Genomic DNA, 16,570 nt, shown 5'->3' on the forward strand with positions numbered 1-16,570 from the left:
CAATACACTTTGTACTGCAACAGTTAATAAAAGCAGGCCGAAAACCCGATCCGACCCGACCCGAAAAATCAAAACTAGAAAAAGAAGCAGAAGAAAGAAGAGAGAGAAAAACTGAAAACAAAAATGGAAGACGACGAAGAACCACCGGTAGCCATTGAAATCGATGAAACTATCTCATCCCTAATCCCCCAAAACGACGACGTTTCAGTCGTCGGTGTCACCGTTATCACCGGTTACCTGGGTGCCGGAAAATCCACTGTAAGTGACAAACTAATTATTATTACTGGTATTTATTTTTTTCATTTTTAGTAAGAATTTAAAGTTAATATGAATACTAATTGTAAAAATGATGGAATTTAATGTAGTTGGTGAATTATATAATAAATTCGGAACATGGGAAGAAGATAGCAGTGATATTGAATGAATTTGGGGAAGAATTAGGGGTTGAAAGAGCTATGATTAATGAAGGTGATGGTGGTGCTCTTGTTGAAGAATGGGTTGAGCTTGCTAATGGTTGTATTTGTTGTACTGTTAAACATAGTCTTGTTCAAGCTTTGGAGCAGCTTGTTCAGCGTAAGGAAAGGTATCTTATATTTCTTCTTGTTATATACTTTACTTGTCCCGAGGTTTGTTCGGGATTAATAGTCACGTTGATCGTGTAATTTGAACTTGTAATGTGATTACTATACGCGGTTGGATATTGTTAGGTAATTTTGTATTGAATTGTTTTGATATTGGGTATAATTTAAACTAGTAATGTAATTACTATACCCGGTTGGGTTTTGTTAGGAAATGTTGTATTGAATTGTTTTGATGTTGGGTATAATTTGAAGTGTTGTAGGGTTAGGTCGATTAGCCGGGTGTTATTTGATAGACTGCCAGGGTAAATCATGTATTGTTGATTTGTCTAGTTATATGTAAATATTTGTGTTTATGTTTCTTTCAAGTTGTTCTGCTTTGCATTTTGATATAATGTTTCCTCGTTTGAACGTAAGTAATTTGATGGACGCGGTTGTATTTGTTATGTATGTATAGGAAAGTGTTTGTTGATGGAGTCTAGGAAGAATAGCAAGGTCTAGAATCATGCACAACAAAGGACAAAGGACATGAACACTCATAGCTAGGGAATTGTATGTTAGGTTAGAATGGACAATCATTCATTTGTTAGTTACCTTAGCTTTCACAAGTTACGTTCTTGTTGTTTCCTTGTTAGATAAGAGCTTAACCATGATCTATTTGGTAGGAAGTTGCTGTCATATCTCTTCTTTCCATTTTTCGATTTATAAAGTATATGTGTTGTATTACTTGAATACAGTAGTATGAATTGAGTAATTATTTCTTTACCTCCTTTTGATTTTCATAGGCTTGATCATATATTACTCGAGACAACAGGCTTGGCAAACCCAGCTCCTCTTGCATCTGTCCTTTGGTTGGATGATCAGCTGGAGTCTTCTGTTAGGCTTGATTCGATCATCACTGTAAGTTCCAATTTGTGTTTTTTGAAAATGTTTTGATATCACAAAAGATTTTACTGTCCAGAGTTCTGGTCAATATAAGCAATCTGCTTTCTTTTCTCCGTTAGGTTGTTGATGCCAAAAATCTTCCTTACCAGCTCAAGCAACGTTATGATTCATCTTCTTTTCCTGAAGCTTATTATCAAATAGCCTTTGCGGTAATTTTAGTTCTTCCCACATTGGTTTCTTTATGCCTGGATTTTTCTAGTGTGGTTGCCCTGGTTGGGTGTTCCGTAACAGTCATGCTCTCTGCTTTCTGGCTTCTTAGTAGGGAAGCAAAACATACTCACTTAATCTCTGGTAACCTGGACCTTACAAAGTGATGGAAGTTTATAAAGATTTATTTTATGTGGTTGCAGGATATTATTATACTGAATAAGGTTGATTTGTTAGCTCGAGAACAACCTGAAGGTACCCTGGAAGACTTGGAGAAGGAGATACATAAGATTAATTCTCTTGCTAATGTCATCCATTCAGTTCGTTGTCAAGTTGACTTGTCTAAGATGTTGGATTGCCATGCTTATGATGCTACAGTTAGTTACATGTGTCTGATTTTCCATACCTTGGTAGGCTATTTCATAGTGATGGCATAGGTTTGTGATGTTTTCTAGCTTATCATTTCAGCATGCCTCTCATTTGGAAGCCTTGTTGGAAGAAAACAAATCTTTATCTACTGGGGATCTTCATGATGCTAGTGTCAGGACCCTATGCATATCTGAGCCACAATCGGTGTCTCTTGATAAGGTACTTTTCTTACCTGTAATTGCAGTTTTTACAGAAGGCTTTTTGAACAAATTCTTCCATCTCAGTATTTATACAAATTTCTTTATACAAGGCCTTAGAAAAGTTGTTTGAAAAGGAAATAAACAAAACAAAGAGCTTTGTGTAAATAAAATCTGACCAACTATTCAGCAGGAAAAACCAAAATGCAAAATTGAACCTTTTAATGTCCGCTGGAGTGTTAAAATGGACATTTATGCTACTTGTGCTGTTCTATTGTAATATTGTTGTATTTTCTCAACATCTTTGTCAAAAACTGGCTTAGTGGCCTTAAAACCACATACTTGTTTCTTCCTTCCAACAATTGCTACTGCTGCTATTTATTTGAGATAGAGGAGATTAACTTCAAAACTATCATGGATGGGATCTTCGTTGAGTATTGCTGGCACTTGGCAAAGAATATAAGAAGGGTGCTTCTTTCTTTCTTTTATTTTATTTTATTTTATTTATTTTTTTTTTTTGGGCGAGGGTTGGGAGGGGGGGTTGGCAGCTTAATAGTGAAACATCTGAACAAATTTTTATTTTTTAATGAATCTACATGAAGATTATATAAATTATTGTTTCCCTATATATTATAAGTGTTAAACAAAATAGTATGAAGCTAGCAAACTGTGGCAGAATAACTCATAAGAATTTGTGGGCTGTGATAAAGTCATAAAGGTGATACTCTGCTATGCATCAATATTAAGGGGAGGGAGAATTTAGGTAGTTAGTTGTCAAGCTTCTTGAATGCTTGAATAGTCAATACTTTGCTGTAATTTCAGTTTATAATCAATCACATCACCTTCTTAAAGCTTGATTCTCACATTCAATCTCTGGATTCACTCCATATCCATGAAAATTATTTAATTGCACTTGATGGTTTGTTGCCATAGTAAAGACTTGTTGCTTAGTATTGGGCCTATTGGCATTCAAAATTTACTTGTAATATTTGTGAATATTATTCGATTATAGTCTAGTAGATGATGAATTGTCAAGTCAGCTAATGAAGAAAGGAAGTAGACAAGTAGTACTTAACTTTCTTGAGATGTTGGCTATCAGGAATATGATATTGCACTCCCTCCGTTACGCAATAATTGCAGCACTTTCCTTTTACATTCGATTCATAATAATTGCAACACTTCCTTAATTGAAAAGGACCCACTAATTATAATATTGTTTCTCTCTCCCACAAACCCCTCTTTCACAAATATTTTATTATTTTTCTTTTCTACGAACCCCACTTACACTACTTTTTTAGTTTATATTATTTCTCACCTCTTCTAGCTATACTTTATATTATAAAAAAATCCTCTATTGGTCCCTACCCTATAATTTTCCTAAAACTTTGTGCACACCATTGTGTTGCGGTGATTATGAAATGGAGGGAGTAATTGTTATTGGGGTTTGCAATATAGCCAATTGGATCCTTTTGTTCTTATTTCTAAGATATATTATATTATTTGATCTAGTTTGGGTGCTTCATATGGATTGGACTTTTGAAATAATTCTCATTGTACCTTGTGATGCTTGATTTAGCTTATAGAGAGAGAGGTTTGACTGGTTGAGTGGAGAATGGACTAAAGGAGATGTGCTACTTTCCTACTAGCCTATGAAATGGAATTCTGCATAAAGGGAAACTCTTCTGATATTTTGGTAGAGAAGTTTGATTGATGTCAAGATGGTAAAATTAAGCTATGTATGAGTGAGAGAGAGTGAAAGGGAGAAGGATAAGAATATTAGCAAGATTTTTCTATTCTCCCTTCCTCCCTCCCTCCCTCCAGGCCTGTGCATCTATTTTAGTACTCGGATATATATTTACTTCATTGCCAACTCGTGAAATGTTACGTTATATGGCCTTGCAGGAGTGATGGTAATGCGGCTATTATCATCGATAACCAAATTCCTGATTTAGTCTGTACAGCTGTACTGTAAAACTTGTGATTTTCCGATTCCAAAAAATCATGAATGCTCTCTTTTTTTGTTCTGCATGTTTCTTTTATACTTTGATTTAGTGTTGGATTAGATATAGGTCCAGTCTCACTTTTCATTTCTATACATTTAAGGTTCGCATATGGCTTGAAGAGATTCTTTGGGACAAGAAAGATGGTATCGATGTCTACCGCTGCAAAGGAGTTTTAAACATTTCAGATTCTGATGAACTCCATACCCTACAGGTAATTGTTTCTCATCATTTATGCATGTTTATGGCTTCTTATTCCAGGATCTTGATCTCCTTTGTGACTAACTCCATATTATTTTCTTTGGATATGACTCATTTAATTTCTTTTATGGTGATCATTAAGAATTGTGTGCTGCTGAATGCCGTGCAGGCTGTGAGAGAAATATATGATATCGTTCCTTCCCGTGCATGGAAAAAAGAAGAAACTCGAATGAACAAAATTGTATTTATCGGTAACGGAGAGTCATATCATACAAGACATCTCTAGTATTTCAAACCTCTTCTCACCGTTTTCTGTTTTATGTTCAGGTCAATGCTTAGATGAGGAAATTCTGGCTGAATCTTTTAAATCCTGCAAGGTAACCAGCTAAGATTTGTGTTTTCAAGGGTTACTCAGTTGAGGATGATTTGATATTAAATAGGTTGACTAGAAATACTTTTACAATATGAGCTCATACTTGCTTGACTAGTTCTCTGCCTTCATTTTGGTTGATGTAGCCTTGAGTAGTTGAGTATTGCTATGAACCTTTGCAATACAGTTGTACTGTAGCTTTGAATACCATGGAAAACACAGAGTTGTACATTAATTGTCTATGGGAGATAATTGTTGTTGACGAATTTTTGACCTTTTCAACGTCTGCTTTTAAAGAACTCTTGGACCAAAATTTCGGAAATGGATCATTTGATCATGCATATGATGCATCCTTGTAAATAAAAAAAAATCATTAGTATCCTTATCTACAGTGGCCTTGTAATCTTGTACTTCCTCCGTTTCCCAAATATTGCAACATAGTGATGGGACACGGATTTTAAGAAAAAGAGAGATACAGATGAATTAAGATAGGGATCCATGTGATTAGGGATCCATGTGATGAAGAAAGAAAAAGAGAGAAAACATGTGCTAATAGAGAAATGTTGCAATGTTTTGTGAAACTTTTTAAAATGGTAATTGTTGCAATATTGTGGAACGAAGAAAGTATTAATCAACTTCTTCAAAGATTTAAAAAGTAGTGGTGAACACCTTTATCTTTGTAAGTAATGTTTTGAAAATAAAAGAAAACTTTAGGCTGGCCGATAAATCTTGCTCTGTGTAAGGTATCTCACGTTAAGCAAAAGTACAAAGGTCATGGTTTTGATTCTATAGTGAACCTTGTTTTTTCTTTTCTCGTTTGCCTTCTTGCTTCGAGAGGGAGTCTTTGGGTAAAGCTGTATTTGACATTGTTGCTTACCGAGGTATGTGTACAGCTATGCAACATAAATAGAGTATATAAGGATCAATATAATCCTCAACTCTGAAGTCCGAATGTTCTTAAGATTCTTGATTGGCTGGATGAGGTACCTAATGTGTAAATCAATGTGAACAAGTGAATGCAATTTGATTTCTTTATTGTATGATTATTGTTTGAATCTGTCGCAAAGCATGAATGGCTGATCAAGGAAGCTACAGGTACTAATTTTTTTTTAGCTTTGTTGGTCTTCGTCACTTGAAATATAAGACGGTTTTATGTGATGAGACATAAAATGTTAAATAAAATCATGACACCATAGCTTCTGATCATGAAGAACAATTCTGTAATGCTTGTATATGTTGTACTGCACAAGAGTTATTTTTTCCTTTCTTTTAGTCAACCATATAACAAGAAGATAGAGGGTGATTTCCCTTACATTCCTAGGTTTTAACTTTTAACCACATAAATAGAAATGTTAACATCTTTGTTTTCTTTTCCATTCCCCTCCATTCCTATCATTTTTTGCCTTCTTAAAAACCCAACCAAGTTGTGGAAGAGCCTAGATGGAGCCACTTCATCAACATCTCTAGAAGTGGATTGAGAAGATGATCTCTGCAGGCGCGATGAGAAAGAGGAAGAAGATAGCCTTCGAGAAGATGGCATTGTGGACCACCGAGCCAACTTCTCTAAGCAGAATGCATAATCCTTGACACATTCAGGGTCCAACTCCAACTTTAACTTCAACTTGGGTTTAGCCACCTTGGTTTTCTTTTCCCATCTCCACCTTAACCATGACTTCATGGGGAGGCAACCATTCTGACTCGAAACCAACTCAAATCGGGTCAAAGAAGATAAAGGAAATTTCTTGCTATTGGAAGAAAGGCTCATGGACTGAACACTTCCCGTTTGGAGTTCCTGCGATGTTGAAGAAGAAGAGGAGACGAGCCTAGATGATGAAGATGATAATAACAATGATGGTGGTTCGGGGCTTTGGTGTGGTTGGAACTTGGAAACTCCGGGTCGGATTTCCCAGTTGAATGGGATTGCTGGTTTCTTGATTGAATCATCTACTACAATTGCCATTTTTGTTTCTTCACTCTCCATAAACACAGTTACACATGCCCATATATATATATAATTCAATAGTTAAGCTATCAACATTATGGTGCTTGCTGTGGTAAAGAAAGGTTCCAAGATACATGCCACTTTCCTAAGTCACAGTCATGCATGGGTAGAGATCATGAATCATTCCACTATTTATTTTTTTATTTTTATTACTTCATATATAACATTAAAAAAAAAAAAAAATAAAATAAAACACAAATTCTTATATATGGCTGGATACACCGTATGACTGGTCATTATGTGGATTACTTCGTTAGTGTTATAGGTGTTACTCGATTCGTATTAATAAGGGTTACTTTCGTTAGTATTATAAAGATTACTCGGTGAGTAATAACAATGTTTAAAATAATTAGTAGATGCAATCTTCCCATTACTTGGGCCATGTTTAGTTTTAGCTTAATTAAATTATATTTGTTATTTAGAAAAATTAAATCAAACCAGACTATTCTTAGAAACGGAGTGAGTGCTATTTTAGATTTTTAGAAACTTCATTTAAAGTATATCAATACCAAAAAAAATTAAAAAAATTGCAAAGCATGGAGATTTTTTTTCATATAAAGGAAGTATTTCTCTTGTTTTATTTGTAAATTGCAATGTTCAGAATTTTACATAATTCATTCAATTTTATTTATTGATAAAAGTTAGAAATAGAAAGTAAGGGATAATTTAAGTGGTTAGAGTTTTTCTCCTGGTTTTAAGGCTACAGACCATTTTGCTCCAAAAAAAAAATTAAAAAAAAAAAATAAAAAAATAAAGTGCATTTAGCCATTTAGTGCCCAACAACACCTTTGGGGTTTTTTTTTTTTTTTTTTTTTTAATTTTTTTTTTTTTTTTTGAATAAATAGCAACACCTTTTGTTAATACGAAATATTCCGTAAGTCCTCCGTATATGTTACGGAGTAAGATTTTGATAAAATTTGATATAATTATGGAAAGTTAGAGTTATGGTAATTAGTTTTTCCTAGCTAGGATTTCCTTATTATTTGTGTGCTCTATATATTTCTGCTCTTACGATGAATACAAGTCAAATTTTCTACATTGGGAAGCTTTAAAAAAAAGCGTCTCCAGTTCTCTGCTTTTCTTTTCCATCTCAGGTCTTTTTCTTGCTCTTTTTCCTGTCCATGTATTCCTTCGTTGCTTTTTAATTGCTATTTTCTGTCAATTCCTTCCATTGAGACTTTGTTATTTGATTTTACATTTCTACCCAATTGTTCAAGGTTTCTTTATGATTCTTTTTTGGATGTTAACCCTCTTAATTTAATTATATATTTTGTTGAAGTCGGAAACAAATTTGTTGTTTTTCTCCCGTTTTATTTTTTTCCTCGTCAAATTTTGATCATATGAAATTCGTATCTTTTTCATTTCCTTGTCCCTGATTATCTTTTATCTGTTCATCCTATATTGCTGTTTGTATCAGAGTTTATCCTACATTTTTGTTGTATCAAATTTGTTTTAAGTCTGAGTTTTTCTGTTCTGCAATTTTTACTTACAGACATTGTTCTATCAAATTTGTTTAAAGTCTGAAAGTTAATCCGGTATTTTTCTTGTGTTCTGCTAATTTTACTTACAGACATTGTTGTATCAAATTTGTTTAAAGTCTGAAAGTTAATCCGATATTTTTCTTGTGTTCTGCAAATTTTACTTACAGACATTGTTGTATCAAATTTGTTTAAAGTCTGAAAGTTAATCCGGTATTTTTCTTGTGTTATGCTAATTTTACTTACAGACATTGTTGTATTTAATTTGTTTTAAGTCTGAAAGTTAATCCTGTATCTGCAAATTTTACTTACAGACATTGTTGTATCTAATTTGTTTTTAGTCTGAAAGTTAATCCGGTATTATTCTTTGTGTTCTGCAAATTTTACTTACAGACATTGTTGTATGTAATTTGTTTCAAGTATAAAAGTTAATCTGGTATTTTTTTTGTGTTCTGCAAATATTACTTACAGACATTGTTGTATCTAATTTGTTTAAGTCTGAAAGTTAATCTGGTATTTTTCTTGTGTTCAGCAATTTTTACTGACAGACATGGGAGACAAAGAGGTGTTGAAGTACATGGATGTTGTTCTGCGGGATTCAGATCTGGACACTTTACGAGGACCTTGCTTCCTCAATGACCACATCATTGCATTCTACTTCAGCTATCTGTTCTCTAGCACCAAATCTGATGATATCCTGCTTGTTAAACCTTCTATATCTGTCTTTCTTGCAAATTGCGAGGATGATAAGTTTGTTGAAGAGTTCGCGCAGTCTTCCAAGCTATCAAGCAAGAGACTAGTCCTTTTCGCCATAAATGACAATGATGATTATGGTGGAAGTCATTGGAGCATCCTAGTGTATGACAGGACAAAAAACTCGTTTCTGCATTACGACAGTATGGAGGGAGTGAATAATTTTCATGCCATGAAGTTGTATGATGCTGTTAAAGAATTCATGGGGCCAGGCGGTGAAGTTTCAAGGCCACAAACCTCATCCTCTTCACTAAAGAAGCAGAGGAATAAGAAGAAAAGTGTGCAGTCGTATCCAAGCCTCTTGGAGCCGCAAAACCTGAATCAGTTGCTGTTACCACAACTGCTGTTTTCGTAGAGTGTAAGACCCCTCAGCAATCAAATGGATATGATTGTGGTCTCTATGTGTTGGCCATTGCTAGGGCAATCTGTCAACGGTGTTCACATGGAAACAACAAGAGGGACGTGATATCAGTAATAGAGAAGCATGTTGATGATTCTGCGGAGATCAATATGCGAAGTGAGGTATTGGAGATCATAGAGGAGTTAGCCAAGAATTGAGTTATTGTACATCTGTCTCAAATAGGAGTGAGTTACTTATGTTGGTCCAGACTCCAGAAAATATGAGGGTTGGATCAACGTAATTTACACTTTGAAGATATGTTAGTCTGAAATTTGAATGATCCTATGATTTTTGCTTTACAGGATGAGGCACCTGTGTAAACCAATGTGAACAGGTGACGTAGTAGCAATTAGCCAATTACATGGTTTTACATTAATCATTAGTCGATTTCTATTACTTTGTACTTCATTAGGAATCTTATTATTTAATATAGAGTATACCGTGAAACTCGTGTAATGCACGATTTGTTTAAATTTTTTAAAACTTTTTTTTTTAATTTTTATTTATGTGCTAAAATCTAATCTAATATATATAAATAAAGTAGGTATTTTTCGAGAGCATTTGGCACGCCACATAAGAAAATGTATTATTTTGCCCAATGAAAAATTAGATTAATAATTTATTTTAGAATTAAAAAATTTACTCGCAACCTAAGCAAAAATGACGAATAAGATTTAAGAATTTTGACACATAGGTGAAAACAACGACTAGAGAATAATTAAAATTATTATTTTTAAAAACCAATAATTATCTTCTCAAAAAAAAAAGAGTAATAATTATCTTTTTTTACATATATGGATGCAAATTTTTTATCGCAAATATCTTTAATCTCTTCCTAACAAATATTTAAAAAGTTTGATTTTAATAATGTACTCATCAAGACGAATAAAACTATATCTCATATGACTAATTCCCCATATATTTTAATAGTTAAACGATTATAAATGAGACTAACATTTTAAACAGAACGAGTATATTAAATAAACGTATAGGCAAAAGATCGACTTATTTTGATCAATAAAAAAAACAAGATTTGTCATTTCGTTTTTGAATTAAAAATTTAAATTGTCACATAAGCAAAATTAGTGAATAAGGTTTGAGATTTTAAATTCAAGTATCACGTAAAATAAATAAAACAACAAAAGATAACTTTAGGGTTAAAATTTAAAAATTATCTTATGATATTAGGAATTTTATCCATATATTTAATGAATGATCTTCATAAATTTACAAAATTTTAAATTAAATAAAATGATTTACTAGAACCGTGCATCGCACGGGCTTACATCTAGTTTGTTATATATTAAGGCCCTGTTCACTTCACCTTAAAAAAATAATATTAAGTAATTAAAATTTCAGTTCAATAAAATTAATTTCAGTTCAGTAAAAATAAGTTCAGTTCAGTAAAATTCGGTTTTATTAAAGAAGAATTATAATAGAAAATCAGTAAAAATAATTTCAGTTCAGTAAAATTAATTTAAGTTCAGTAAAAATAATTTAACTTCAGCAAATATAATTTTGTTTCAGTAAAAATAATTTCACTTCAGCAAAAATAAGGTGAAGTGAACGGGCTTTAAGATAAAATTCCTAATATCTAAAGAAAATATTTTATACTACCTCCGTTAAATGTTTTCTGCAACTTTTGCCTTCGGGATGATCGAGGTTATGTGCAACTTTCCATTTTATTTCTATTTTTATTAAAAAAAATGCTGGAAATTACTATTTTACCCTTAATTTTTTTTTCTTAATCATTACCCTTATTATATCCTAATCTAATTAATCTAAAACTAATTAGATTCATCTAATCTAATGATTCCCTCCCTTTATATTCCTATCTCCCTCATTCTGTCGTCATTTACTCACTTCCCCAACCACCAAAAATTAAATTCTAATGGTTGGGGTCCCTTTATTTTCTGGAGTGTTCTTCAGAAGATGAACCCTAGTTCATCCCCTTTCACTTTCTCTCTCCTCTTCTTCTTCGATTCTTCCTCTTCCTTTCTCCAGATCTACTCTTCACCACTCTAATTTCTCACCAAAAGAGTCCCCTACGACAATGGTTAACCTCGATCCTTTGAAGGACGCTTACATGGCGACAAATGATAAGGGTGAGGAGAACTTGATCCAGCACTTCATCCATTCCTTTCAGACTGGTTCAGATTTCCCTCGTTGATTCTACGACTCTGATGAAACAGGTCCATACTGTACTTTGTATACCTACAGAGCTTTGGGTCAAGTTCTTAAGAGTATTGAGGAGGAGGAACGAGTGAAGAGGGAGGAGGGTCAAGTTGAGTCCTGAGGCAAGAAATCGGGTGATTTTGCTGATGTTGCTGTAGATTTGGTGGCTGAATCTGCTGAGGGGAGTGTTGTGGCTCCCAAAAAGGCCACATCTAAGAGGCCAAGGCCACCCCCCAAGGTTCGATCATCCAGGAAGGCGGCGCGTGTTGCTCTTAGGAGGATGCGTGGGCTTCCAGACCATGAGTACATCGTCCTTTCTTCTGATGAGGATGAGGAAATGGAGGAGGATTCACCTACTCCTTCTAAGAAGCCCGAATCTGGATGCTCTTCTGTCCCTATTGTCAAATGCTATGTGAGGCGGATGAACCCTTCGGTTCAACCCTCTGAGTGACTGCATTCGTAACGATTTCTAACCTTAACCTCTTTACATTTAATTTTTGAGTCCCTGATTTTTGTTGACTGTTTGAATTTGAATTGATGCTTCTGTTCTGGGCTTGCTAGTTTGTGTATTATTGGATGTTGTTGTTGATTGATGAATTATATGAGTCCTTTTGCGCATATGCTGTTGGATTTTGTTGTTCTGTGCTAGATTTGTTGGATTATCATGCTTGTGGTTGAATTATACTGCATGTGGTGTTGGATTGTTATGCATATGTTGTTGGATGTTGGATGTTGGTGATATTTTGAGTCCCCTGTACTCTGTTGCTGGTTTATTACCCTGGATGCTGTTGGGATCTGGTGTAGAGAACACTGTCCGTGCCTTTGGGTTTGTTTTTATGTACATTGCAATGCATTAAAGAGTCCCTCCCTTGTGTTATGTGCAACAGTGAAAGTATGGAGTCCCCCTTCCTGTATGAAATACCACCCAAATTCACTTTAATGGTCCATATGATGAAGGGACTCCAATGAATTTCATTTCACATTGTAGTTTTGCTCCAACAGTCTCTTTTGTGAGATTGTTGTTGAGGTAACAATGCTGTGAAGTGTAGTATTCAATACCATTTAACACCTTCTGATGGACTAGTTTTTTCACACCCAACAATAAGTTTTCCTTATCATTACATTCATAGGGTGATTACAAAAGTTCATGCACATCATCAAAAGACTTTACATTTGACTGCCTAACATGTTAGCTCAATATAAATCAACAAAATACACCTAACCACCTATTCATTAAGATAAACATCATAAAAAAAAGAAAAAAAAAAAGAGTTAAGTGGTTATGTGTGGCAGTCCATGTTGTTCTTGTGCATTTGCTGTCTTCACTGGGGTCCCCTAATCTGCATCAACCTCCATATCCTCTGCTGCTTCTTGAGTCCCTTGAGTTGCTGGCCTAAACATTGTGTTTAGGTACTCTACACTGCCGAACACTATATCCTTCTGTACCTCTACCTTGTCTGGCAAAATACCCAAAATTTCCAACTTCTTCTTATTCATGTGAGGAATTTTGTACTTGTTCCCCCCCTTTGCCTGCAGTATCTTGATCATGCACTTTTGCAAAATAATCCAAATGTACTTATTCACCTCAGGTTTGAATGCTTGAAAAGACTCAATGACCTTCTGTGCTAGCTCGTCTAGGTTTCTAGGAAATGATTGATATTGTAGTGACTGAATAGACCTGAATAATCCTAAGTCTAGCACATTCAAATCTGGTGACTGTGGTGGTTGGAACACTAGTTGAATGTTGAATCCATTTGCTGTTGTTGCTGCAATGAATTCTTCATCTCTTGGGATTTGGTGTGGTCTTGCATTGTCCCACTGTATTGTGACATTTTTTGGTAAACTTTCTGTCCATTTTGAGATAATTGATGGTATGACTTTTGTGAGCAACATCTCCCTAATGACCTCCCTATTCACATTTTGGACTGCCTTGGTTACCCATGTTCTTGCAGGCCTGTTTTTGCTTGATTTCTTAGCCTGCTCCTTCACTGTAAAAGGGAACATGCCATATTTCCCATCATGTAGCAATGCCCCATTTCTGTCATACAATGGCTTCCCAATTACTGCCATAAACATTGCCTTGAGTTTGAATCTTCTTGATTGTTGAACCCTATGTGGATCTTCTTCACTTGGAAGGAGATAAAATCTCCTTTTATCTGGGTTGAGATAGAACCATTTCTCATCTATGTGGATTTCATGGTTCATATCTTCAAATGTAGGGTCTTCATTTCCTGTGATTGGATTAATGTGTGACAAAATCCATTTCAGTCTTGCAACTTTGTGGTCTGATGTGAGTGTTGGCTTGTTGCTGCTTGTATGTGTTCTGAGCCTGCCTTTTTTTTTTAATTGTGAAGAGTAACATGAGAAATCTTCAAAGCAGCTGCATAACTTCTCTCTGTCTGCCTAAGGTGCAGAGGCACTGACTGTAGGAATTCATCAAAAAATTCCCTTGGTTTAGGACCAGTTCTGCCAAACTTTTTGGACCTGACATCAATCACATCACCTTGTTCCAACTGTTTTTTGATGTCCTTGAATACCCTTGTGATTGTTGACTTGTGTACACTGAATTTGATTGTTAATTCTTGCATGTAACCCCTTGGTAAGTTACCATTTTGCATTTTGAGTAAGATTGCATCAACAATCTCTCTCTTCTTGTGCAAACTGAGTTGTTTTCTGCTTGTAGCTTCATTGTGTGCTTCATTTTGTTGGATGTTGGTAGCTTGTTCTTGTGTTCCTTACTGCCCTTGTTCTGCAAATACATCCTCTTCCATTTCGTCATCATCAGACTCATAATTATACAAGCCATAATCTTGCATGTGTTCTTCATAGTCGTAGTATAGCTCTGCCAGTTCTTCCTCACTTAACAATTGATCAACATCCAAAAACACACCTTCTTCGAATTCTGCCATGGTTGTGCTTAACTTGAATTTTTTCAGCTTAGGGTTGATGAAACAGGGCTGGCTGCTATTTTTTTTTTTTTTTTTTTTTTTTTTTTTTTTGTGAAGAAGACTCTGTCCTGTTGGGTTCTATGGATGATGGAGGTATCAAGCCAATGAAGCGTCTGATCTGTGAAGATGTGCAGCACTGACTGTAGTTAGGCTAATTTTTTGGGTACTTAGGGGGTTATTAAATGTGTTTAGTGCTAAATTTTGGAAAACTTTGTTATGATTTGAACATTCTCATGGCTTGTACTTTTGGGTAAACATTGAATGCTTGTAGTTAATGGAGGTTGCTTTTATATGCCTCATAAATGAAGAATATTAGTTGTTGAAACAAGTGAAAAGGCTATCCTTTTTTTAAAAATCAAGTGGGAAATTTGAAACTCCAAAATTTTCAAAGTTTTTAAAATTTCGGTGAAAATTAGAGAGGGAAAACCCATTCCCTCTTTTCATGACAAATTTCCCCACTAAAATGCAAGTGGGGGGGTCCTACATTCTCTCTCCTTAAAAATCAATCAATCCCCTTAACTTTCTCTAATCTTTGCCATCCAAATTTTGCTTCGTGAACCGCGAACTCCTCCAAAGTTGCAGAAAACATTTAACGGAGGGAGTATTTGATTAATTTAAACTTAAAAATCTCATTTGCTAATTTTGCTTACGTGCCATTTAAATTATTTAATTCTAAAAAAATTAATAATCTCTTATTTAATTTGCTACCACTAAAATTTATAATCCTACGTGGCGCGCTAAGAAAATTAAATCCTACGTGCCTCTCTAAAACTCAGAAAAAAAAATCTTTTTTATATATATACTAGTTTGGACGTTGGTGCCTCGTGCAATGTACAAGTTATTTATAGAATTTTAATATAAACTTTTTATCTATATACCAAGTTTTAAATTATACCATTGATACAAAATTAGTTAGAAATTGATGTAATTTTATGACGATTTAAATTACGTAATAGACATATAATGACTAATAATAATATTGGTGAAAATGTTTGATTTAGAAAATTATTTATAGAAAAAAAAATAATAAAAAAAACTAAGTTTGAAATATTAGAAATTTCTAAAAATTAGCCAAAAATAAAGTAAACAAAAAAAATTGTAATTCTTGTTAAGTTGACCTGAACCCAAAACTTTGGTCTAGTGTGAACATTTCTTAACCTGTGACCTGAAGTGACTCGATATGAAATGACTCGTGACCCAACCTGATCAACAATTCATAAAGTAATAAAATCATTTTAGATTGTGAAGTATTTTATTTCAATCAATTATGATATATTATAAATAAATATTATACGTTTTGAATCACATCCTTCGCTCCAAAAATAGGTATATTATCGTAAATAAAACTCTAAACCAACAATTTTATCCTATAAATCTAAACTAACTTTTTATCCTACAAAATCTATCCTACGAAGTAGTTTTTATCAAATTAAAAAAAATATTTTTTTATTCATAAAAAATATATCTAAATAAATCATACGCATCATACTAATACTTAATTGTTGCATATGTGGCGCGACACTTGGCAGAAAGCGAGAAGTTGAAACGCCAAGTGTTGCTATCTCGTGTCCTGGCTAAAAGTTTAGCTTTATATATTAGTTTTACATGACTAGTTTTGTGCCTGGGCGATGCCCGATAAAAGTTTATGATAAGCTTTTCGACTTGAATGTTAAATACGGTCATATATCCCGTAAAAAAAAATATACGGTCATGTAATCCTTTTTGATGATTTATATAATAGTGTACTTTTTGTAGTTTTGTATGTAAATAGAAATCTATATAATTAGTGATTTGAAATTATTTTTTTTGAACTTAAAATAGTTTTACTGAAATGAAAGTATTTTTAGCAAACTAAAAATTATCTTTACTGATTAGAACTTATTTTTATATATTCTCTATTTTTATTGAAAGTATTTTTTTTTTTACCAATATTCACTATTATTTTTTAAAATAAATCAATATATTATAAATGGATCTTATTTTAAAGAAGTTTTTAAAACGAATTTT

The 16,570-nt window shown here is 33.8% G+C and overlaps 1 protein-coding gene and 1 pseudogene across 2 annotated transcripts; one reads left to right on the plus strand and one right to left on the minus strand.

The window, feature by feature from the left end:
* The first annotated feature begins 64 nt into the window (after positions 1 to 64).
* On the plus strand, positions 65 to 9,796 carry LOC145563530 (uncharacterized; annotated as a pseudogene). The gene is made up of 10 exons (XR_014094551.1): positions 65 to 258; positions 366 to 583; positions 1,364 to 1,478; positions 1,583 to 1,672; positions 1,874 to 2,047; positions 2,139 to 2,258; positions 4,340 to 4,450; positions 4,607 to 4,688; positions 4,765 to 4,814; positions 8,820 to 9,796. The product of XR_014094551.1 is annotated as an uncharacterized LOC145563530 (transcript).
* A 3,154-nt stretch (positions 9,797 to 12,950) lies between these two features.
* Positions 12,951 to 13,820, minus strand: LOC145564805 (uncharacterized). The gene has a single exon (XM_081625001.1). The coding sequence runs from the start codon at positions 13,818 to 13,820 to the stop codon at positions 12,951 to 12,953; it is 870 nt and encodes a 289-aa protein (XP_081481127.1).
* Positions 13,821 to 16,570: the final 2,750 nt, after the last annotated feature.

Source organism: Chenopodium album, chromosome 10, assembly GCF_948465745.1.
Source record: "Chenopodium album chromosome 10, dcCheAlbu1.1, whole genome shotgun sequence".
Lineage (NCBI taxonomy): Eukaryota > Viridiplantae > Streptophyta > Magnoliopsida > Caryophyllales > Amaranthaceae > Chenopodium > Chenopodium album.

Bases quoted from the DNA above. Each gene is read 5' to 3' on its own strand.
- LOC145564805 (XM_081625001.1), bottom strand. From the start codon at position 13,820: ATGAACCATGAAATCCACATAGATGAGAAATGGTTCTATCTCAACCCA.